Source organism: Harpia harpyja, chromosome 9 (assembly GCF_026419915.1).
Source record: "Harpia harpyja isolate bHarHar1 chromosome 9, bHarHar1 primary haplotype, whole genome shotgun sequence".
In the NCBI taxonomy this organism is placed as follows: domain Eukaryota; kingdom Metazoa; phylum Chordata; class Aves; order Accipitriformes; family Accipitridae; genus Harpia; species Harpia harpyja.
Window position 1 is genome coordinate 16248902 of NC_068948.1, and position 23748 is coordinate 16272649.

At 39.4% G+C, this 23748-nt stretch overlaps 1 protein-coding gene across 7 annotated transcripts in view; it reads right to left on the minus strand.

Annotated features, from left to right (window-relative positions):
- Positions 1 to 23748, minus strand: part of ZNF423 (zinc finger protein 423) — a 238150-nt gene that overhangs the window by 72534 nt on the left and 141868 nt on the right. For all 7 annotated transcript variants that reach the window (XM_052796002.1, XM_052796003.1, XM_052796004.1 and 4 more), the window contains one exon: positions 18471 to 18555. In XM_052796002.1, coding sequence (XP_052651962.1) covers positions 18471 to 18555 — 85 coding nt within the window. The remainder of the gene's footprint in view (positions 1 to 18470; positions 18556 to 23748) is intronic.

The following is a 23748-nucleotide window of genomic DNA, read 5'->3' on the forward strand; positions in this document are numbered from 1 at the left end:
TGATTTTTTTTTTTTTTTTTTTTTTTTATCTAGACGCCAGAAGCTGGTGAATATATGCTTCATAGCTTCAGATAAACCTTTTGTTCTTCTGGGGCTGATCAGCTGGTGCGGCAGCGAGAGGGAGAGGAGGAAGGAAATTCACAGGGGCTCCATGGTTTCAAAAAGTCAAATTACCTCTGAGCCATGGCATTGCTGATAATTTAAATGAAAAAATATATATACAGGCTGCACCACACAACATCTCTACTGTTAGGACTTTTAATGAAGCCCCAGTTGTGATGACACTGAAGCAGGGAACGCTACGGTGGGATAATTACTTGGCTCCCTCGCAGCTGAGTTTCACAGATGCATTATTAACGGCACATTCCATGCCATAACGAGCACCGAATGTAGGTGGGATTCGCAAGCCCCGGCATCCGCCATTAGCAGGTTGGCGCAAACACAAATGAGTGTTTTCACAAAAGCATGCAAAGGTTGTGAAATTCCAATGAATTCTTTCACTGGAAAAAAGAGTTCAAGCTGCCATGACCGGATATGTCACCTCCCACGGCACGCTGCACGCCCGGCGAGGCACCATGGGAAATTACAGAATCAGAATGCATTGATTTTTCTGTAGAAAATACAGGCGGCAGCCCTGATGAAGAATTAAGGAGGAAATGTAATAACCTAATTCTCCTCCAACATCCTCACACACCCCCCTTCCAGCCCAGGCACCCGGCTCCTGCATCCAGACAACTGCCAGGCAAAAGACAAGGATAAAAATTAGCTTTCGCTTAAACAGGTGGTGGGATACTGGGCTGGGTGCACCACTAGCTGCTTACACCAGGGCTGGACTTGGCCCACTTTGTCTGAATGTCATCAGCTTTAGGACACAACATTTCCAAGCAACGCTTGTTTTATACTGCCACATGTTTTGTGTTATTCTCCATGACATTCATCCCCTAAACATTCCTTAGATACAAGCCCTTAACAGGTTTTCTCCATAGAATGCTATTTACAGGATAAGGAATTATTAATAATTCCTCCTCAAACCGTACTGTATATGGCTTGAAAACTCTGGAGAATACAGAAAGATTTTTCCCTCTCTTTCACACCACACACATAGAAAATACAACATTAACATCTTCCCTTATTACAGGGCAAGTTAGCCCAGCACTGTGCCTACATTCCTTTCTAGCCTCGTCAATGGCAGATGCAATTAAGACATTCCTTATGACTGCACAGTAGTGCTTATTTTGCTGTTTGCAGCATAAGTTTGAACTAAATGTAGTTACAAAATTAGTGGCAGCCCTGCTTTTTTTTTTTTTTAAAGCTCCTATTTCAAGGTGACCCTTTTCCTATTTTGTGTGTCACCCCAAGTGTTGCAGCGTGCATACTGAACCAACGCTCTCCCAGTAATTAACACCAGCACTTAATGAAGTCCAGCTGCTGTGATGGCAAACTGAAGGGATGCCAACCTTTGTAAACTAGTACTTGGGCTACTCCAGTTACAGCTGCTTTAAAACCACAGCAGTCAACTTCTCTTTGCCTATGTCTCAGGGATAATTCTTACCAAATAAGACAAGTGTTCAAGATTAAGTATTTAATAACAAAGCTTATCTCTGAACTAATATTTCAAGCTGGAAATGATATAAAGGGCTGGATCAACTTAAATGAACACTGCAAAATTAATAAAAATCCAGAGCAGCAAATGAAAAGCTAAAATGAAGATTTGCACTGTTAAATACATAAACCTTTAAAAACCCTAGAAGTGCAGTTCCAAGGGAAAATTGGAGACAGATTCTTCAGCAATATCTGTTCCTCTGAACTCCTTTCCTGATCCAGGACGAAAGACACTAACAGCCAATGCTTTATTAAAATAACGCGCTCTCCCAGTTGTTTCATTACATGCAGTGGTATGGTAGGGATGTAGGTGGGTAAATGTTTTTGGAGAATGTTTGAAAAGGTTTGTGTCGTAACTCATACCACATGGATTTTCAAAGGAGAAAAAACCTCCTTCCGCAGTCTTCCTCTGCATGTGCATTCTTGCTCTGCTCCTTTATCTACCTCTCTTAATATGCTACTTCTCGATGCAGAAGTACTGATAAACATTGCCCAATTTAAGTGGTAAATTTCTAAACTCCTGTCCATAGCCAAAAAAAAGCAATCCAAAATTGCAAAACACACCCTCCTTTCCTCTCAGACTCACACAGGAGATATTACATCCCACTTTTCTGCTTTACATACCCACACAGGACTCCCACTTTGGTCAAAGAGACATCCGATTTGGGCTGGAGACAGAGAACTGTGAGCTGAGCTTTCCTGGGGAGGGCAGGCCCCCACCCACTGCCAGGCCAGGAGCAGGGGGAAGCAGGGAGAGCCAAACAGGTGAGCTGGGCTCGGCCAACAAAGGGCAGAACTGTGGCAGATGTACTTAGTTTTCAAAATTACCAACAGAGGTAATGACTTCTACGCTGATAAACACTAAGTGGCCTTTTAAGAGGCACAAGGGCAGGGAACTGGCTAATTTACTTTCATTTGAACTACTTTACACATAGGTAACGTATCAATTTACAAATATATTCAGCACCAGCAAATCAACAGTTCTTCCAAGCAGGGGTTAATCCAAGGCTCAAGCCCCTGCAAACGGTCCAATTTTTCCACCAGAGACCTAACATTGCACAGGATCGGTATTAAAAGTACATCCTCGATTATTCTGGATGTCCATGCCCCTGAGAATATAACTTAAAAACAAAATCATTAGCTTACACAATAACATAGTCCTTGAAGAAAAAAAACAAATTAAAAAAAAAAAAATTGTGTGTGCAGAGCAATGCTGACTTCCAAGCACAAATTCCTTTGTTTTCCTTAATGCTAGCTTTGGACCCTACCGATGACTCAAAAGGAGCTGCACTGAAATAATTGCATAACCTGGCAGCACTCTGCAATGTATCAACATTTCACAGGCAGGAAGGTAGCAAAGGGCTAAAAGCCAAGAACCCAACTTTGGTTTAATTTACAGAAAATATTGCACACATTACACCATCTATTTTTCTTATTGTAATTTTGATATTAAATTATCCAGACTTTCATAGGGAGAGCCAATTTTTAATTATCAAAAAGCCGTCGTGGCTAGGTTCCACAAGGGCAAACCATGGGAAAGGGACGTGGTGGTTTTGCGTGGCACGGTACAAGGCTCAACAAACCTCTCGCGTGCATTGGCCTCTATGTAAAAGTCAACCATGGAAAAAAAGTCTGTTTACAACAAAAGGCATCTGGTAACCATGATTATTTTGCCTTAAAACTGAACATTTTAGATTTCTTAGCTCCCTCTTTTGTTCAGTTTTAGTTCTCATGCCTGTCGTTTTCTGCTCTGCCCTGTTCTTTTTTTGTGCACGTTATAACCCAGCACGACAAAAAACTGTGTAGTCAATCACACCACTGATTTTTAAACAGGTGAGCATTACTCGTTTCACCAAGAAAAGAGGCTCATGGTATATTTTAAATTCATTTTTCAAATCATTTCACAAGGCAGCTATCCTGTTTCTTCTGCAATGATAAAGCTCACAACTTGCTACTGTGGAAACTCAAGGGAATTGTCTACTTGAAAGTAGAGCCTGAACTGCTAAATATGGATTCAGATCTAGATATTGAAACCTTCCTGCTTCCCAAACATTGGGGGTTCAGATCCAGCTACGCAGTCTTTACTCAGACTTTAGACTTCAAGTTCGTCTAACATGTTGGTGGTTCTCAAATGCAAACAGACACCGGGGCCTGTATCCATGAAATTACAGGTATCTTCTCTTTTGTCCTGGAGGCCTCTTTTTAAAGTTGCTGTGTGCTGGCAGTCTGGTGTTAAGTAAAAGATGTACAATAACTTCTGAAGAAAAAAAATATAAAATCCTTCATTATGAAACTGGCAGGCAGAGGAACCAAAGTTCCTTATCAGATACTACCCTGTGTTCAAGATTTTAACAGGTAAGGCCATAGACACCTCAACATAAAGTTTCTTCTATATATTCATGAATAGAAGAATAGACGTTTTAAGATTATGTGTGGAAAGTAGAATCTGTAGACCTTTCAATATTGCTGAATTTATTATTTCAGTACCCTAAGACACTGCTATATCTGCATAGGTGCAGCTATCCCCTGTGTAACACAGTGTACACACTCTATGGGCACGTGAGTAACTTTATAAATCAGGTGTATGACAGATGTGGCTCGGTCAGGATAAAGCAATAGCTTTAAACCTGCCACAGGCAGTACTTCAAAAAAGTCACTGTACCACACCGGTTTTTAAGAACAAGATTCAGGATTCTGGCATCTTGAACTTTAAACCTGCTGCTAAAGCAGGCACATTTTGCTTAGACAAGACATAACTTTATTCTATAATATGTCAGGAATGGAATAAGGTTTTTCTTACTGAAAGGAAGTGGAAAAGCATGTTTCCACAGTCTTTAGAGTGTTAACTTTCATGTTCTTCAGTAAGTTACCCTCTGGTTTGCCACAAGTCCGGCGCCTCCCTGTTAGCTAAGTCGAACACTGACAAACCCAAAAGGGATGCTGCTGATAACCCTGGATCTCCTCTCAGCGAGTGTGGCAAGGCTGGCGCTGCTTCTCTTGTGTTCACTTTCCAGACAGAGAAATACTAATTGTCTTTTAAAAATCTCTATAGTATTTTGTCAATATTTTTTTATTACAGCAGAGCATGTATAAATATTTTATTGTAAACCAAGGGCCTAAAATAAACAGTTTAGTAAATAGTTATTACATTACAAGGAAAAACATCTGTGGAAACTGTTTTCCATGTAATTATTCTTGCTATTTTACATTAGCTCTCAATGTGAATTTCTTTGGCTCTAATGTTTCACTTGTTCTAAATCTTCCTCCTTGTTGCTATTATTAAAATCTTAAAAAGGTGCCAAATCTTAAATGAAGAAAAAAAAAGATTCGCTAGAAATTATTCATATCACAGTGAGCCTCTACTAAACCTGGCAGGGGTGCAATATTTTCGGTGAAATTAACATAAAATATACAACTGCAAATTATCCAGGAAATAGCTATGTTCTTTACAGTGCGCATTTACATTTGGTAAAAAATGTTCTACTTATCTGTCTAGCACAAAGCTCCAATCGCTTCCAAAGGCAGTTTTAAAGGGATAGCAATAGCTCTGCATAGGGAGCACGGTCCTTACAGCAGCTGTAACAAATAGCTGGTGGGGAAACTGACCTTTGATAATTACTGAAGGTAACAGTCAGCACTGGACATTCCTTGTTGTGAATACTAACAATCTAATTTTAGATTTATTTCCCTTTCGGTACGCTGGATGGATTTCCTCTCTTAGGCCTAAGTCCTTTCTACTAAACACAAGAAAAACTGTAATACCATGTAAAATGCAAATTTTGCTGTAAATATTTTATAAAATTGTTGCATACATCCCAAAAGCTATAGGTCTTAATTGAGAGCGGGCTATTTTTCCAGTCAATATATGGAAATGGAAAATGCTAATTCATGTTTTTCTACTTATGAAAAACCCTGGAGAATGGCAAAACCACAAATGCACTCACTTTAATATTATAAATATAATTTGGCTCCCTCTTTGCAGTCCCCAATGTCCTGGCTTTTATCTCCCAATGGCTGCAGAGGAAGAATCAGAGAATCGCTTTTACATCCCCTGCGCAGGAAGTCACCCCCGCGCGCTGCCAGCTTGGCAAAAGAGCAACAGCCTGAGCTCGCAAACGCGGCAAACAGGAACTGAAACAAGAAATTCCAGTGCTTTTACACAGGAAACAAGCCCTGAACGACAGCAAACCTGCTCCGAGCGAGCGGCGTGCGCACTCAGCCCCACTGCCAAGAGTCGCCGCTGCCACGGGCCAGCTGGGCGGAGGAGCGGGGCTGCCCAAATGCTGTCCCCCAGCCCCATGGCTCTTCCTTGGATTTATTTTCTCCCTTCAGAGCAGCCGGTGGCTTGGGCAATAAAGCCTGGAAACAACCTCTCACGAGTTGTACTGAATATGACTAAAAGTCGTTTAGCCTGCTCCAACGTACGGTTACTTGTGCTCACCTTTATCCACCCACTTTTCATTTCTTTGTCAAGGAAAAGACTGGGTTTTGCATCTTCTAGAAGAGAAATCCTTAGGCTGTTAAAACTCTAAAGGTCATTGATGCTGGCTTTGAAGACTGAAAATGATATTATTCCCCATTAGACTTTTAATCTCACGATTAGAGCTAAAGTTAACATGGCTGTTTCATTTTCTACCAGGCAAGAGTAAACTCATTTTTTCTCTCTCTATCAGAATACTTAATGGCATCCTATTCTGATGAGCAACATCTCATAGTTAAACAGTACAAACAATGGAAATGCAAAATACTTTGCAAGAGGTTTTTTTAATTTTTAAATGCTGTTTGATTAACCCTGAAAAGTCTTACTACATGCACAGCAAAATCCATGCCTGGAAATCCCACAGGAGTCAAAGGACCTACTCTTGGTTGTCAAGACTGCAGTCCTCACTGGCACCAGCAGGGAGACAAGGTGGGAAGGATCTATCTATTCCCAGCTGGAGTTCTTACTCCTACATCCCCTAAGACCTACCCCTACAAATGTTTCTGAATCGGGTAATTCTAGTGGGTGCAAGTGGGACCTGACATGCCAGTAAGAGCTACTTGCATGAGTGCAAACTACCCCCTTAGGCTCCTCATGGATATTAAGATTAGATTTGTGAAAACCTTGCGGAAAAGTCTGTGGGGTGAGAATTTACAGGTGCGTACTAGTTTCAAAACCCACTGTACAGCATTCACTATTATTATAGGCAGATGCATGGAAAAAATTCAATTTTCTTCATTCAAGACAAACTCCGATAACCAACTAGTAAAACTCAGACTATAATTTCTTATTCAGTGTTCCACATGAGATGCATTTTGCTGAATTTAACATGTTTTGCTGTTAATGGATTTCACAGTGTGTTGCCATTTTTATACAGCTGTCCAAATAAAATGTTGTGTACAATGATGTGCTTTTATTGTATTGCTAGCCTGCAAATGGCAGCCACTTCCCTGGTTTAAGCCTTAGGAAAATAGGAAAACTCTTTGACTAGGCCATTTAATATAAGTATTTTGGGTCTCTAGAGTTCTTTTGCTAGTAAGTCCTGCTCAGAGAAGAATCAAGATGCAAGATAGATATAATTACACCTTGTACATTTATGGTCTAATAGTATTTCCACTGAAAGGAAAAACAAACCTCAATATTTTCAGGTGTTAATAATAAAAGCTTATTAAGTCATAGTTCTAGAGGTAACAGACCCACACCTTTGTGTTACTTGAAATCTGGCCTCCTAGCCTCCATTACAAATGTCTATTTTCTTTAAAATTGCAGGCGAGTGTTTAGATTGCAGGGACTACTAGTGCACAAAAGACAAACCACTTGGTAGTTAACAGTTTACAAGAAATGTCTGTGCTGAACTCCAGAACTGCTAACCTTCACCATCTTGAGCTGCTGGGCAGTGAAGCATTTGCAAGCAACTGCACATTTCTGTTTCAAAACAGGCTGTTCAGAAAATACATAGTGAGTTTTCCCCACATCAATTCCACAGGAACTCTTTGGCACTCAAAGTTGAACACTTATGCATGGAAATCTCCCACAATCAAAGAGCATGATAGGTAGCTGGGCATTAGATGCCCTGACAGTGGATGTTAACACTGTTAACACAATTACAAAAAAAAAAAATCCTTACAAGTTTCAGTGAAAACATGAAAAGAACCTAGCTTTCCTTTCAATAATGCTCTAATAACATATTTAACTTTTCCGATACCTTAACTATTTTTGTAGTATTGGATTTCTGTATAACTATGGGGTAGTACAATATGCTTCCTTTTTTTTTAAGAGACAAAAGAAAATTTTAAAAGGACTACAGACTTAAATTTCAGGCCATTATTTTTGAATTATTGTAATTACAAAAAAAAAAAGTTATAGATTGCTTTTTCATTGTATTTTTTTAAATTTTTCTTAGTTGAACTAAGTCAAAGGATATATAACTTAAAGTCTTAGATTAAAAAACCTAACATTCTCCCTCTAAATTTTCAAAGGCAATATAAAGTAAACTAAGCAAGCAACTAATGTCTCATAATTAAAATTCCCCATCCCCCGAAAGTTCATCATTCAGGTTTAACACAGACATTGTTGATTTCAGTTTCTGGCACATTAGAATTAGCCTCCAAAGGAAATTCTCTCCATTGATGTTCTTCTATAAGTGGAGGCACAGCTATTAGCAGTTTAAAAGATTTTAAAGGCGTAAGGAGGGTTGTTTTGCTTCCCCCCCGACCCCCCACTAGATTTTAAGAATAATTACTGAATCAAAAGGTCAAAAGTTGCTCTATCCTTTTTTTTCTTTTTTTTTTTTTTTTTAAGAAGAAGAGAAAAAAAGATAAATTCTTAACTAGAAAGTTAAAAAAGGAAAAAATGTCACTGGAATACTTTCTTCCCTTCAACTTTAGCTATCTATATCCGGCCCAGCTTGAATCAGTTACTGTTCATTGCATGAGGTTTCATCATTTAACTTTTGTTGCCAATATTTATTCCTGGATATAACTCACAGTCATGGGGTTTAAGAAATATTTGTCCATACCCCAATAATACATGATAGCTGATGCGTGCAAAACATAACAGCAGAGGACATACCAGTGGTGCTAGTTGATGTTGATCCTTTAAAACATCCAAACTCTACCTGGAGCAAAACCTAAAACCAATGGATCTGCCTAGCCTGAACCACGCTAAAAAACTTGCCTGTGAATACAGAATAAGATATAGTCATCATAAACCTTAAACACTTCACAGTTACACACACAATGTTCAAAAGATTTGGTCATTTTCTAAGGCCCTTGACTATCCACCAGATGATGGATGATGTGCATCTGAAGGCAGGACTAAATCTCAAGTAGGCTGTGATTGACTGAAGTAGTGATTTATACACATCAGAAGTGTGCTGGGTACTTCCTACCTGCAATGCCATTTTTTGCAGTCATCTTCTCCACCAATTCAGGAGGTGCAAAAGAAGGAAACACCAGATCAAGTTGGTTTTGGCCTGTTCCTACAGGAAGCAGGAGGTTAAAAGGCTCAACTCCTCCCCATGGGGTCAGCACCTCATTCCCCCCATCTGTCCCTGGGTTTGTGCCAGCAGGACAAAACACAAAGCGGAGAAGAGGCAGGAGAGAGCACCTTAGTGAAAGATGACTGTGGAAAACGCCATGACCAGTGAGGTGTTTTGGCCTGCTATGGAGCTCTGTCTTCTGAAGACCATGATATTCATACACATGGTTTCTTTGGTTTTTTTCAGTTGTGGCAGGACAAAGAAGCTTTTTCCTTTATAAAATCATGATTTGCCAGTTCTTTTAAGTTTGACATTACTGACAGGGACAACCTGAAGTCTTCTTCCTCAAGGTTACTGTGCAATCACACAGTGGTTATTGGCTGTTGCAAGAATGGTAAGTTTTTTATTTTTTAATTAAAGACATTTAATTTTTAAAATGGCATACAATGAGTCTGCCAAGTCACAATATTCAATTAAAAACCTTCTGATTCTTACAAAGGCCCAAAGCTGTCAAAAGTTACTAATAAGCTGAACGAAAAGCAAGCTACACGCAAGCAAGCACATCTGGTACAAATGACAGAGAAGACCATTCGTGCAAAGGCTTTATCTGTGCTGGGAGCCTTGAAACATTGAAAAAAGGTAAAAGCATTTAAAGAATTTACATGGGCTTCCTTCATGGGGATCACTTGTAAGGAACCTCAGGGTAGAAAAGTTTCCCTCCACAAATGGGAGAGGAAAAAAAAAAAAAAAAAAAAAAAAGTGCCAGTACCCCGAACAGGCAGAGCACCCCGAACAGGCAGAGCATACAGGGAGGGCTGTGTTTGATTTGACTTGCTTGCCAGCTATGACAAAATAGAATTTTTTTTTTTTTTTTTTTTTTAGGGCCATGTCAGTTGGTAACCTCTTGTTCCAGAAGATCAGATTAAATCTTCTCCCCCAAGGTTAAGGATGCTGTTTAGTTTGAACTACAATTAAAGGCAACGGGCCAACTGTCTCTCTTTGAAGTCAACCAAGTAACAGGAGGAACAAATCTGGGCCTTTAACATATAGACAAACCATTTTTCTCTGATAACTAGAGTTAGGGTTCGGCATATGTATGCCAGTACTCATACTGATTCAAAACCAGAGGGTTGTTCCATAATAAAAGGAAGAAAAATAAACATTTTAGGTCCAGTGCTCAGAAGTGCTGAATATTGAACCAGATATTCAGAAAGAGTGAAATCAAGAATTTTATTAGTAGAAAAGGAATTTAACTATAGTTTACTAATATTATATACTTTCTTTTCCCATTTTCCTATGACTGGAAACAGTCTGGAACCTTGTCTAGGTTTCCCTAAAGAGGTAAAAAGAGTATTTTATAACTCTGCCTAAGCTAATTCCTAACCAACCCAGTATGGGTTTTTCCAGCTTTGCTAAACATTCATTTCTTTGTTCCTTATTCACTTCTCATATTTCAGCTATCTTTTGCAAAAAGGCACAAAGCTTTCTGTCTCTCAAGAAAGGTAGTACTGGTACCTGGTGTTTTCAAACCAGTAAATTCATTTGGCAAATAAAGAAGAAATGGGGGTAATATCTACTTTCTCCAGATAAAACCATTATCTGTTAATAAGCTCCCATAAAGAAATCATCAACACCTAAATTTTAGGACAGAACTGATACAGACATTAGTCCCACAATTCACATGAGGAGAAGAACTTCCTGAAAACATTATTTATTGAAGTCTAAAGACTACACCTAGAAATGGTGGAGGGTTTGCTCCCTCCTCCACTCCCAAGAAATATTCTGGTGTTTTTTCCTCAAAAGTAGGACACAGAGGGGTGCTGACCTCTCCACTGGGAAGGAGTAGAGTCATTTTGCCATCTGCAGGGAGAACCCAAACCCCATATGGTGAGGACTTGCTTTCTTTTCCAGGTTCAAGATTAGCAAAGAGGGGCTAAGAAATTTGTTTGTGAACTTAGAGATACATGGCCACACACACATAAAATATCTGAGAAACAGGCAGAAAGCATCTCTGCAGACTCTTAAATACAAACGTACAACAGTTTTCAAGGTTAATAGCATTAATAAAAATGAAGAACAAGTTACACATTCAGAGAAATCACTGCTACACAGGGCAAAGTTTACTGAAAAATAGCATTTTTTACCACACTGCCTAACTGATGTTGAAAGGGGCAATAGATTGAGGTGCTTGCTAATGATAACTTTGAAGAAGCATCACACTTAAAACTCAGACTGATTGCAGAAAAGGTGTTTTATCAACTGCTCCCTTTATGAATAAATATGAAACTACCAGGAAAATGTTTAAACAGGTGTAATCACAACTGCATATGAAAATTGAGTTTAGAGGCTGTAAGGAATCTTAACACAGTTAAGAAAGAATGAAAGCAATGTAAAACTGTGATCGTAGCCGATTATGCATGTATCATGCAAAACAGGAATGTTGTCATAGCAGCTATAAAAATGTCAGTGAAAACTGAACTACTATTACCAAGTTGTAAATGAAATGAAAAATGCAAAAGGAGTATGTGAATGAATACATTAAGGGAAATGTTATTTCCTTCCTGGTAGATAAACAAGCAAAACAAAATACATTCTCATGAAACAGAGTAATTTGTATGAACAAATACGCATAGATAACAATTGCAGGAGGCCACATCTGCACAGTACAATGGGATAAAATTATTAAGATTTTGGGTAGTGAATTTTCCAGCCTTAGAAAGGAAGGGACAGTAAAAATGTAATGTTATGAAACCAGTTTCAAAGTAAGAAACCAATTAAGTAATAGATTATATTAAGGGCCAATATTGTTTATACTAAAGGGAGCTGCTTCTGTCTGTTAGCAATGGCAGTTTGGCTTTCAGTGTTTTTCATTGTTAAAAAGTGTGGCTTTTAAAATAAAACATTTCTAGCCCTTTGTATACTATATTCATTACAATGTTATTTAACTACTTGCACAAGTGCTTAATGCTAAAAACAATTAACAAGAAAAAATAGAAACCCAGGGCTTAGAGTTGGACAAAATAACACGAGGACCTACTGGCATAAGCAAATCCTCTGCCCAAGAGCCCGAGCCAGCAGCTTGCTCCACTCGGGCAAAGTCTTCTGCAGTGGCGCTGCGAGGACTCCGGCCAGCCCGCGGCACTCACACACGGCGGGATTAAGGCTCTCATGTGCGTGTGGAAACATCATGTATGTTATTCATCTGTTAAGATAAGTACACTTAGCTGTTTTTTCCTAAAATTAATCTTTCACAACAGCCAGCCACTGCAAAATGAAAGTCTAGTACATATTGTTAATTAAGGCAAGTCCACATAGAATTGGATATTGAAGCAAGCACTGGGTAAATATATGAAGGTTGTACCTTCGTTTCTGCATTAAAAGAGCAATTACTTGGAATATGCTTTACAAACATCAAAGTTAAAAAAATATTCTTGAGTTCCTAATGTGTCCATAATTAATTCACACATTCAGCTGTTGAGTCCAGAAATATGTTCCTGTTGATAATTTGAATCTAATGCTTCAAAAACAATCTGGCACATTTTTATTTGCCTTAGTGCCTGAAAGCTATTACCAAGATAGTGCTTTACAATGTCATCATCATTGCTACCACGTATATGCTTTAACTAACACTAGTGCTTACGTCTGAAGTTTCCCTCAAGAATTAAACAGTTTTGTCTCAGTACACAATGTCACGGCAGTATCTTAATGGAAGGGAATGTATTTATCAAATAGCACCCTTAAACTATAAATCAATTAGAATTCAAGTACTGTGTTAAACAAAATACACAGGAAAATGGGAATTTTACAAGAGTTAAAGCTGCCCTTCTTCCAATATTGACTACATTTATTTCATATAAAATAAAAGATATTTTGTTACAAGAGAGATTCTGAGAAGTGTTATCTGTCCTCAACTCCCAAATCAGTGAGAACAAGGAACAAAGCACTTCACAAGATCAGGCCTGAGTATCAGAAATGTTTCACATCCTCATCAGAGATGCCCAGGGCTAGTATTTCCACATGTATAAAAGTCAGTTCTGCAAAAATGATCCTTACCTACATCCTTCTCACATACACGTGCGCTTAGAATCTACTGTGACAGGCAGGAGCCCAAGACCATCCAAAATGAGTCTGAATTTTTATTTATATAATATATAAATTAGCAATTTTGTTAAGAACTGAATTTATGAAAACTATGAGTTCCTAAACCAAAAGATAAAACTGTTTGCTTCAATTTTTAAACAGAAAAGGAAAACATAGCTGGGAATATATTGGTTTATATTTGATTTTGAGTACTATCTCATCCCCTTCACCACTGTGCTGGTTTCATCTCAGTGACTGACCTTGGTATCAACTGCTAATTCTTTCAAACATAAAATCAGCTTTCTAAATTGCTGCTTTTTAGAAAATTATTTCTGTAGTTAGTATTGCAGTTTGACCTTTTAAGAGCAACAAACTTATTTTGTTATTTTTAAATATTATGTTATTTTTAAATGTTAACAAAATAACAAACCTGTATTTGGTCGCTTTTGTTTAGAACACTTCTATGCATCTGAAAGAAACATAACTGTGGATGGACGTTATCACTCCTCTTTCTGTTTAATTCTGGCAGAGTGTTTCCAGAACTTGAAACATGATCTCTGAGGGCAGGAAAGGTAATTCAGATACTTGGGAGTCCTACACTACATACAACGTATGATACGCCACGGCTTAGGGCAGTACTCGGAAAACTCTCCCCGTTCCTCCAAACACGGTGTTTAACTTGGTTGTTCCCATCACATCGAACAGGGAGGTATTTATCCAGACAGCAGTCCAAGGACCAGACCACTGAACAATTTCAATGTGACTTCTGGAAGTTCTCCCTCCAGCACTCCCTTCTGTCCCCAGTGGCTCTCAAAGCACAAACAGGGCCTCATGCTTCACATCGCATATACCACAACACATCCAGCCCACACCTCCCTCCCTCCCTTGCTGCTCACTGGCATTCATATGTGAATTTTGCTGGGAGTGCTGGCAACTGCACGTGTAAGGACAGGAGCGGCACTGGGGAAGGGCTCTGCTGAGCTCCGAGGAGTCGGACAGCCTCTTGCGAGCCCACAAACACTTACACTCCTCTGGAGCTGGAGGCAGGAAGGTCCTGCAGCAATCCCAGTGTTAGAGCACGATCAGGAATCATTATTTTCACTGTTCCAGCACTAACTGCACCTGGTTGAGTTTCCTGGGCACGTTTGCCAGGAGACTTTCTTTGAGAAAGGGAGAAAGAAGGGTGGGTACAGTTGTTCATCTTTTTTTGAACATTAAACAGAAAACATCCCCCATCTAAATCTACCTAAGACAGAGAGAAGTGCTGCTATGTACACTTCACTTACCCAAACAGCTGAGAGCCCCAGCACAGATCCAAATGCGCCTTCCCTTGATACTGGGTGACCTGACCTGCTTGGAGAGCAACAAGTCTGTGGAATTTTATGTACCCTTAAAAATATTAATCAGGGCACCCGGCCAGGGTGTGGGAACAGCACAGTTGCGAAAACCCAGTAGGAAAACCCTGGGCCAAATCCTGATGTTCCCTGCGCAGGGTTCCGAGCAGGGGCTCCCTTGGCAGTGCGGGACGGGGGAATGCCAGGGCCCTTTCCCTGATGCAGCCAGCGCTTGCCTGCCGTGGGGACTCAGCGGTGGCCCTGTGATGGAGACTGAAGTTCCACGGCTCCCCCAGCCACTGGGGAGAATTGGCACTGACAGACTGCTGTGCTTCGGGCTGCTGCCGAGGCTGCTCAGTGCCCCCTGTAGAGCCCATGGCTGCGTACGCCCATCTTCCCCTGCATCTAATAGAGACTGCACATCAGAGGCAGTGGTAGGTGGGGAGATAAGGGGGAGAAGCTTTAAACATTGCCAGGTCAGCGCAACAGGAGGCAAGCAGGTACAGAGGCAGCAAGAACTACTGAAAGTTTTTGATATAGTCCCAGGTGGACTCCCCAATGCCTGTAAAGGTTTCAAAGGGGGATCCCCTTTCTGTGGGCATGGAAATGTTTCAAAGGAGCCCCAATCAGTGCAAAGTTTCAAAGACCTCTGCTCGCTAAAATTTCCACCCTGAACGCCTCCCCAGCTGAAAACATTTCTAAACAGATCCCTTCCTGGCTAACAGCAACTGAGGAGATCTGTTCTGCTGCTTACAGCCCTTCTGCAGGCCCCAGTGTAAAATGAAACAAAACATCTACCATTTACCTCCTCTGGGGATGTATCCAGCCTGTTCCTTCCCCAGGGACCCTGCGCAGGACCCAATGTGTCTCTGTGTTTGTGCACAGGATATGAAGGGCTAGAGTGCAGAAGGGTAATTTTTCAAAGCGGTGTGTGGGAGTCGCACTGGAAATTCCCTGCATACTGCTTTGAAAAAAATAAACCCCCTACCTCCATGAATTATGAGCACGGCCTCCGACTCCAGACTGAGGAGCCGAGAGGTTGAAAAGGGAGGCACAGCCAACTTAACTGGATGCACTTTTTAAGACTACGATGTAAGAAATAATTGAATTCTTTAATCATATTACAGACACTGATACTTAAGAGGTGTCGCTGCTACAGAGCAGGGATTCCTTTGTTGACAGTCACTTGAGCAGAATAAAACTGTAACCAAGTGCTTAGGATATCTCAACTATTGATTTTGTGTTTCTCAAAGTATGAGAAGAAAGTGCTGCTGAGAAGTCTTGGATTATCAAAGCCAAGGGGTTTTTTACCTAAAAATTACATGTCAAGGCTAACTTCATTGTCTTGGCTCGCTTCAAATTCAAAAGAGAGATAAAAATCTCTCCCTGGAAATGCTTATCCTACTCAAACTCTTATCTTAGATTGGTATCAATCATTCATTTTCCCCAGACAGCATCTCAATGACTATATTAAACCAGACACTTTAATTTTAGACAGATACAAGTTCATTGAGATGAGTCCAACCCTAAGCTCCTGAGCAGACACAGTCTGAGGGCAAGCTCCCCCCTGCCCCCCAAATGCCTGTATGTTCACCCTGGGATCTCAGTGCCTGCCCCTAGCACAAACAAATCCTCATCTGTAGATCTTAAATTGACAACAATGACATTAATAACCCTTGTGACACAGACCTGGGCTGCAGAAACAGCTATATTAGCTTCTTTCTCTCACTGCCCATCTGGCTAGACTTGGTCTAACACAGAGAAGGGAAACTCTTGCACTGCTTATTTTGTAAGCAATAACCCAGCCTCAGTGGTAAGGAGGCACGTGCCTGTCTCTCCTATGGCCTGAGTAAGGGATCAAGGCTCTCAGGCTTTGAACAAAGGGCACAGGAGCAAGCCCAAGAGGCAATCCATCACTTTCCTTACTATTACTGACTCAGCACAATGCAAACTAACATCAAAAATCTGCACAGCATTTATTGCTGGAAAAACGGTGACATCTAGTCTCTCCTTTCCCCTTCAGTATTCCCCAGTAAAGAACAAATACCAACAGCAGACTCACTCGCAACACCTTTTCGGAAGCAGTCACATGTCTTGAAGGAGAGGGGGCCCAAGAGCCTTGGGAACTGAGATGCCCAGAGTGGGAGGAAGCTTGGCTCCATATTAAAGGTTTCTATACTTCACTCTCTCCTAAACTGCACCATAAAAAAAAGTGATGACTTGAGCTTAATGAAGATTCTCAGTCCATATCTCAGCAAAGCAACACAAAGACGTGACACTGCAATGGAATAATCACACATTTTCTTACCATGTCCTGGTATTTACAATGTTCTAGGTGTACGGAACTGAGTCCATATGCATCTTTGTATTTATATAGAGTTCTTCCAAATATGTATAATAATTTATGTACAGCTTCATGGAAACAATAGGTACAGTTTTTGCAATCAGCAGCACTACGCTTCTCAGCCTCCTATGCCTTTACCACTGTTGTTTTCCAATAGAACTAATAGTGAACCTTGTCATGTCATATATATCATCGTGTATTCTTCTAGACGGCACTAATTTTGGGATATACAAAAATGAACTTCAAACATCAGTTACTGGAAAATGAAGAAATTACATCTTTCCAAAAGGAAAAAGAACTCCCCTCTCGAATCAAGCAGAACCTTAACTCAGCACTTCATGACCTTTGTATTTAAAAATCATTTATTAGCTACTGGATCACAAATTTAGTTGAAACAAGTGCTAAGCTTGCCTAAGGACTTCTTTCTTTCAGGCTTCTTAAAAAAAAATCTAGGGGGGAGCTACATGAAATCACTATGGTCCAATTAACAAGGATCTCACTCTTCAAGCTTGCAAACAAGAGATTACATTAACACCTGCTACAAAAGCAAACATTTTTAAATATCTTCATCTTAACCTGCTTGACATTGACTTCAAACTCCTGCCTAGCTCTCAGATGAAAATTGTTGTGACTGACATGTATATTTTTCATTTGGGGGTGGGGGTGTGAAGACCGTGTCAGTCCGTATTTCTCTGTTTCTGGTATTTATGCATAATTCACTTCAAAGATAATAGGAGTTACATACATGCATTGACGGGAGAATAATTTCCTAAATGTAAAATTGTTGAAGGAAAACCATTATGCTTATGGGAGATAAATGCTGCATGTGAACATATGAGACACACAGAGTGTACCGTAGGGTCCTTGAAGGATCTCATCCAACATATGCCTACAGTGGCATGTGTAAGTAACTCCTCTGTGGTCTACGCATCAAAATAAACTGACCTCTTGGGCCAACACATATATTTATAACATCTGTACAGACAGGAAAAACAATTCTTGTGTTCATCAGAAAAGCAATCATACAGCTGCAGCAGAAATACAACCCATCAGATTACAATAACACTTTACTGCAAACTCTTGCAACGGGACTGTAGTAGAAGGCAGCAAGCACTGATTTTTTAAACACTTGTATGTAAGCTGAACTTTCTGAAGTCCAGAATTGTTGGAAAAAGAAGAAAAAAACCTACTGAAGTAACTCTGTAAGTGTTTTGTTTTGACAATGTTCCTCAGGAATTCACCACACTTAGCTGGGAAAATGCTAGCAGTTAAATCTATTCAATGTCATGACATACAAAATTGAAACATAATTGCTCCTAAGTGGTTGACAACTGGCAAGTACTTTTTACATGGATAGAGAGAAATTTATGCTACCAAATGGAAGATACTGTCAAAAGTTTGATTTTAATATAAATGAAAATGCTACATGAGGACTCAAAAGGATAAGGAAAAAAGCTCAGCAGTAACACTTTTATAACCACATATTTAAAAAGCTTTGAAGTGAAGAATCATTATATCAAAATCATTTTCCTTGAAAGATAAAAAAAATAAATTACAGCATGAATATTAACAAGTTATTAGAATAGTGAATTTCAAAGAGTAGCAAAAAACAAGCAGCCGATGAGTGGCCTAGTTTAAAGAATGTCTTACCAATCATATGGTTAGCGACATGGATTTGTATCTCTCTCTCATTCTCAAAGGTCATCTGGCACTTGATGCATTGATAGGTCTTTTTCTGTTTAATAACCAAAAAGAGATTAGAGAAAACTGCACTGTAGCATAAGGCAAGTGTGATCATGAATATAGCATATTACGTGCTTCAACTTTCCTCCACTGAGGCCTTTTCTGCTCATATGTCCCCAACAAGACACCAAGTTGGGCTGGGCTTTTCTGGGACCATATATACAATCTGTAATTAACAGCCTGCTTTAGAAGAATTTTTAATTTCAACTTAAAAAATTTCAAATGATAGTACTTGAAAATCTGATTGAGTACTTGAGCCATAATCAGATTGCACATGTCATTTAACCCAATGCAGTAAATATTCCTACACAGTGAAATAAAAGACATTGAAAGGTAACTCTGTTTTCAGAAAAAGATCAACTTTCTCAAAAAATTCCATCTTTAGTTAAATTCAAAATACAGCAGGCAAAACACCTATAGTTGAGGAAGCGAAGGACAAAAGGAAAAGAATACATTTTGTAATGGTATCCCATCAGAAACCCTGGAAAAACTGCATTACCACAAAGAATTGTTTCCTAGCACAATCTGTTGCGTATTTTCTCCATCTCAGAGTCATACCAGAGAGGCTTAGCTGCAGAAGTCAGGAGACAGTGTGAAGAGGCAATTACATGAACCATTTATTCAAATAGGGAAAACGGGGTTTCCACTCAGATTGACAGTGGTGCATGTACTTTTGCAACATGACAGGAAAAAAAACAAGAAATCATTTGCAGAAATTAAAATGCATGTTGACAAGTTGGACATCCAGGTTCAGAAAAAAAAAAAACCACGAATGTTAAGCTTTTGTACACTTGCGAAGAGTCTTACTTCCCAAAGCAGGATTAAGCTCCATTGGTCTAATGTGCATGCTCTTTTACTTCATGGGAATATGCTATCTAAATAGACATCTTTTGATGTGCAATTTAAAAAAATTGGGCCTTTTGTGCCTACTTTTTCCTAGAGAATAACTCCTACTGCAACACTTGCCACTAGGCATGAGCATGCAGTCTGTATCCTTACGGCTGAAGTGGATGGCAGCAGAACGTATGTGGAATCTCCATGCACTCGCCACAAGCTCAGTTAGCCGAGAAATTGATGAGAACCCCAAACCATTAGCACTGAGAAACCCAATTCAGTAAACAACACCTCTTAATTTTTTTGAAGCAAAATATTTTGCGGGTATTTTTTGTGCACTTTTAGATGCACATTATTTTTTCTTACAGCCTCCGCCCCACACCTAGGTATAGAATCCCATTTTTAGGACAGCAGTAATAAGTCAGAAGTTTTGAGTTAAACAGAGGAGTTGCTGTCACCCCCTCTGCGCACGGGATCCAATTTCCTCAAGCACCTGCTGAGGAAAGAACAAATTAGGTGCTGCCAAGAGGTTCTTAACTACTTCCCATGTCATCAATGGCAACAAGTTAGCCTGCTGGAGTTTAATGAACATGCTCTAATACCATAATAACAAATGCACCAGTCTATGGATGTTATGTGTATTCCATGAATTCTGTACGCAGTATGTGTTTGCACATAGGCAGGGCTTTCTAGGCTAAAATAACAATGGGTGATTAACACGATAATAGGAAGAAGGCTATACTCCATTGGCCGAAACCTGACACAGCCAACCATATAAAAGGAAATAGTTTGGATTGGCTAGTTATCCCTAGGCAGCTCAAGAAAGTATCCTCCTGGAGTCCATTCGGAAATCAAGGCTGTTAATAGAAAAGCAGCTGGATTTCTGCAGCACTCTTTCTTGGGAATCTATTCCGGCAGACGAGCACAGCACACATACATACACATGTCCTCTCAAACACACTGGCATACACATGCTGAGGACTCCTAACTTTGAAAACAAAACAAAACAAAACACAAAAAACGTTGGAAGAGAAAAGTGGGATTGGGTGGTGAATGATTCACGTGGTCACATTTAAAACTTAAAACCTTCCTCTTCTTTAAAATTTCAAAGATTACTAAGTTTTGTGCCTTGTTCAACACGTATCTCTGTTTATGAGGGTTCCCTAAGTAACTAGCTATAACGGACAATATTTCAGCTCAACTCTATTTCAAACCTTTAAAGTTATATTAAACACAGACAAAGGATTCATTTTTTTAATCGATTTCGGTGCTTCTGAAAGCTACTTACTAACAGATCTGGAGACAGGATGTCTTTGTTTATCCACAGACCCAGTGCGAACTCCTCCACACCATTTCACAAACTTATAAAACACTCCGCTTGGCGTGACCACCCCTCAGAGAAGACGGCAGATTTCAGACTTCCTCTGAGTATTATCTTTAGCCTCAGCTGAGACGCATGCAAAAGAGCAGCTTAACTGAGGCAATGGTTCTTGTGATAGGGTACCCCGCCTGAGGTTAATAAATGGCCTCATACAGGCCACGAAATAGCTATAGCTAGATTAGCACCCAAATGTATATGCAAGAGATGGAAGAGCTGATTTTTTGGCTCATTAATAATTCTCTTTAAAAGAATGTCACAAAACCAGACTTCAATTCTCAGTAAATGGGGAGCACTAGTTTTAATACAAGGCTGTTTTATTTGGGGTACCAAATATCATCTTCTACTACCATTTTTGTGGGTGTCACAAACATTATTAATGGGTCAGTTATCTCTTTTTAAAGTTTTGTCTTCACAAGTGGTGACAACAAATGTGCCCAGACTCTGAGGAGCTAACAGAGTCTAGGTGACAGCATCTAGGTGACATAAGAGACCAGATGAGCAGGCCTTCAGCTGAGACCTCAATCCCCATTAAGTCCAGATATTTAATTCTAATCTTGGCACAAAATAGTAGTAATAACAACAGAAGGTTCTGGTTTCTTTTCTGAAGTAACTATTGTTCCCATGGGTTTTCCAGACTGTCCTCCTTTAAATCTGGAAATGGTTTCCTGTTCTACAAAGAAAATATTCCTCCATTCAAGTGGATTTACAAGGGAAGAGAAGGGATGCGGGGGAGAACAAAGAGAGGGAATTGCATCCAAGAAAGTGTGCAGGAGAAAAGTAACTGAGGAAAGGAACACAATGGGGCCCATTCTTCCAATTTTCTATGCCATCTCCTTTGCTTCTTCAGTCCAAATAACCTAGGTGGGCTAAAAATAGTAACACCATTCAAGATGGAAATTTAATTGAAGTCTAAGCATTTGCCATTGTCAATGTTAAACAAGCATTGTTTATGATAACTATGGTACAAAATAAGGATAAATCTGTGTAAGAGAAAGAGCAGCTTGAAACGTGACTGTTTCCAGCTTTACAAGGGGCAATGAGAAATCTCAACACTAAACAACTAGTCACGTTTCTCAAGACATACACATTCCTCTAGAAGACATGTTAAAAGGAATTAATAAAATGTATTCAAAACTGAAGCTCCCACACACAGAAATACATTCAGAAAAACATGAACGCATTACCTCTGACACGATTTTAATAGAATAAAAAAAGGTCTTGAGCTATACACGTCCAAGATACTGGAATGTACCTCCACTTGCAATGCTCATCTAAAAAAAACTTAAGTCCTAGCCAAACCGAATAGCTCATGTAAAACTGTAAGAATCAAACACAAATTGATGTTAGAGCAATCTTTTACTACTAAGGTGTATTTTATTTATTCTTCTTAGTGATGTTCCTTATGGAAGACCATTGACTTGACTTAAGATCTCCTAATAACAAATCCTCCAATGCAGATGTTGCCATGTACACAAAGCAAAAACTTTGTCCATCTGGAAAACTATCTTTGTTGACCATCATGATTGGATCCTAGTTAAGATGTCCTAGAAACAAAGGTTATCAATTCACAGATATTTCTTCCCAGTTGTTTGCCATGCTAAAATGTAAGTGAGGAAGAAAGAATACAGCAGTATTTTCAAGGGTTATGTGCTTTCTTTTCATTCTTACGGATAAAAAAACCCCAAACCCGCCAAGCAATTCTGAGTGGTTTCTGATCCTCATCTTGCTCTGTCCAACTGATTTTAAGAACAAAACCTCCAAAAATTCAATAGTAAAAAACTCAAAACATAACAAAATATTCGTACTCTCTTTGTGGTGTACTCTCTTTGTGGTGCTATATCCATTGTGCATACACAAACTTGAATACATAGAGTAAAAAGGAATTGTTCTTTTTCTCCTGCTCTATCTTTTTTTCTTCCCCAATATTTTCATTTTTTATTCATCAAGAGCTAATATTATTTTCTTCCTTTCTTCCACTTTGGGGTTAAATCTTCATTTAAGGTTTTTTTCTGAAATTCCTTTAGGCTTCCACGCTCACTTCTTCAATTCAGGAAGTATAACTGCAGGTGGAGTGATTTCCGACATTGAAAGAAGTTACAGATTTTGGATGTCATCGTCATCTTTTCCACTTGCTTGGATTTCATTCTGCTTATTCTTATTTACTCTGAGATATATACCCACTACTTAAAATCTAATCTCCCTATATTTTCTTTCTGACTGTACCTTGTCCTAATCTTCAACAGCTTTTCTGTTTAAGAAAGAAAAATCAATAAGGTATTTAAAAAAGAAATGTAGCAGTGCTCAAGAATTGGAGAGAAGCAGCTCTTCTCTGGACATCTGCAGATTACTCTACATGCATTGTACACTTAAGATTCCTCCAGTAAAATGGTATTTTACCTGTGCGCAGCATGCTAACAAGACGACAAGAGAGATCGTGTTCAACTTGCTTAGCTTTGCTATGAAGCCAATGAAGTTAAGTAAACACTATTCTTGAAATACAGAGATTTATCACCATTTAAAAGACAGCATAATTCTTTGAAAAGCCCTGTGCTAGGCAGACACAAAGGGCACTCATTGCCTTGAGTAACCTGAGTGAAACACCAATACTTTCCATGTGAACCGATATCAGAATTCAGGTCTTGTACCTATAATGAAGGGTAAGACAATGAATTATTCCTAATAACAATATATCTATTCCTGGGATGCATACCACAAAGGTCTCTGATATTAGCATATGTGCAGGCTGTAGTCACCTGTTGAAGGTACCATTTGCCATCATCACAAGTGCTGATTTTTCATTATCTTCTAGAAAGGAACTAAGACCTTTCCTCATGGTATGAAATTCAAAGCATTTACCTTACTGAAGAACTTAAAACTCTCCCCTGAGACAACGAGTATGGAAGCTGTCACTGAAAAGAAAGAGTTAAAGCAAGAAATAAGAGCAGAAAATGGCAATGTATTCTGCTTCTG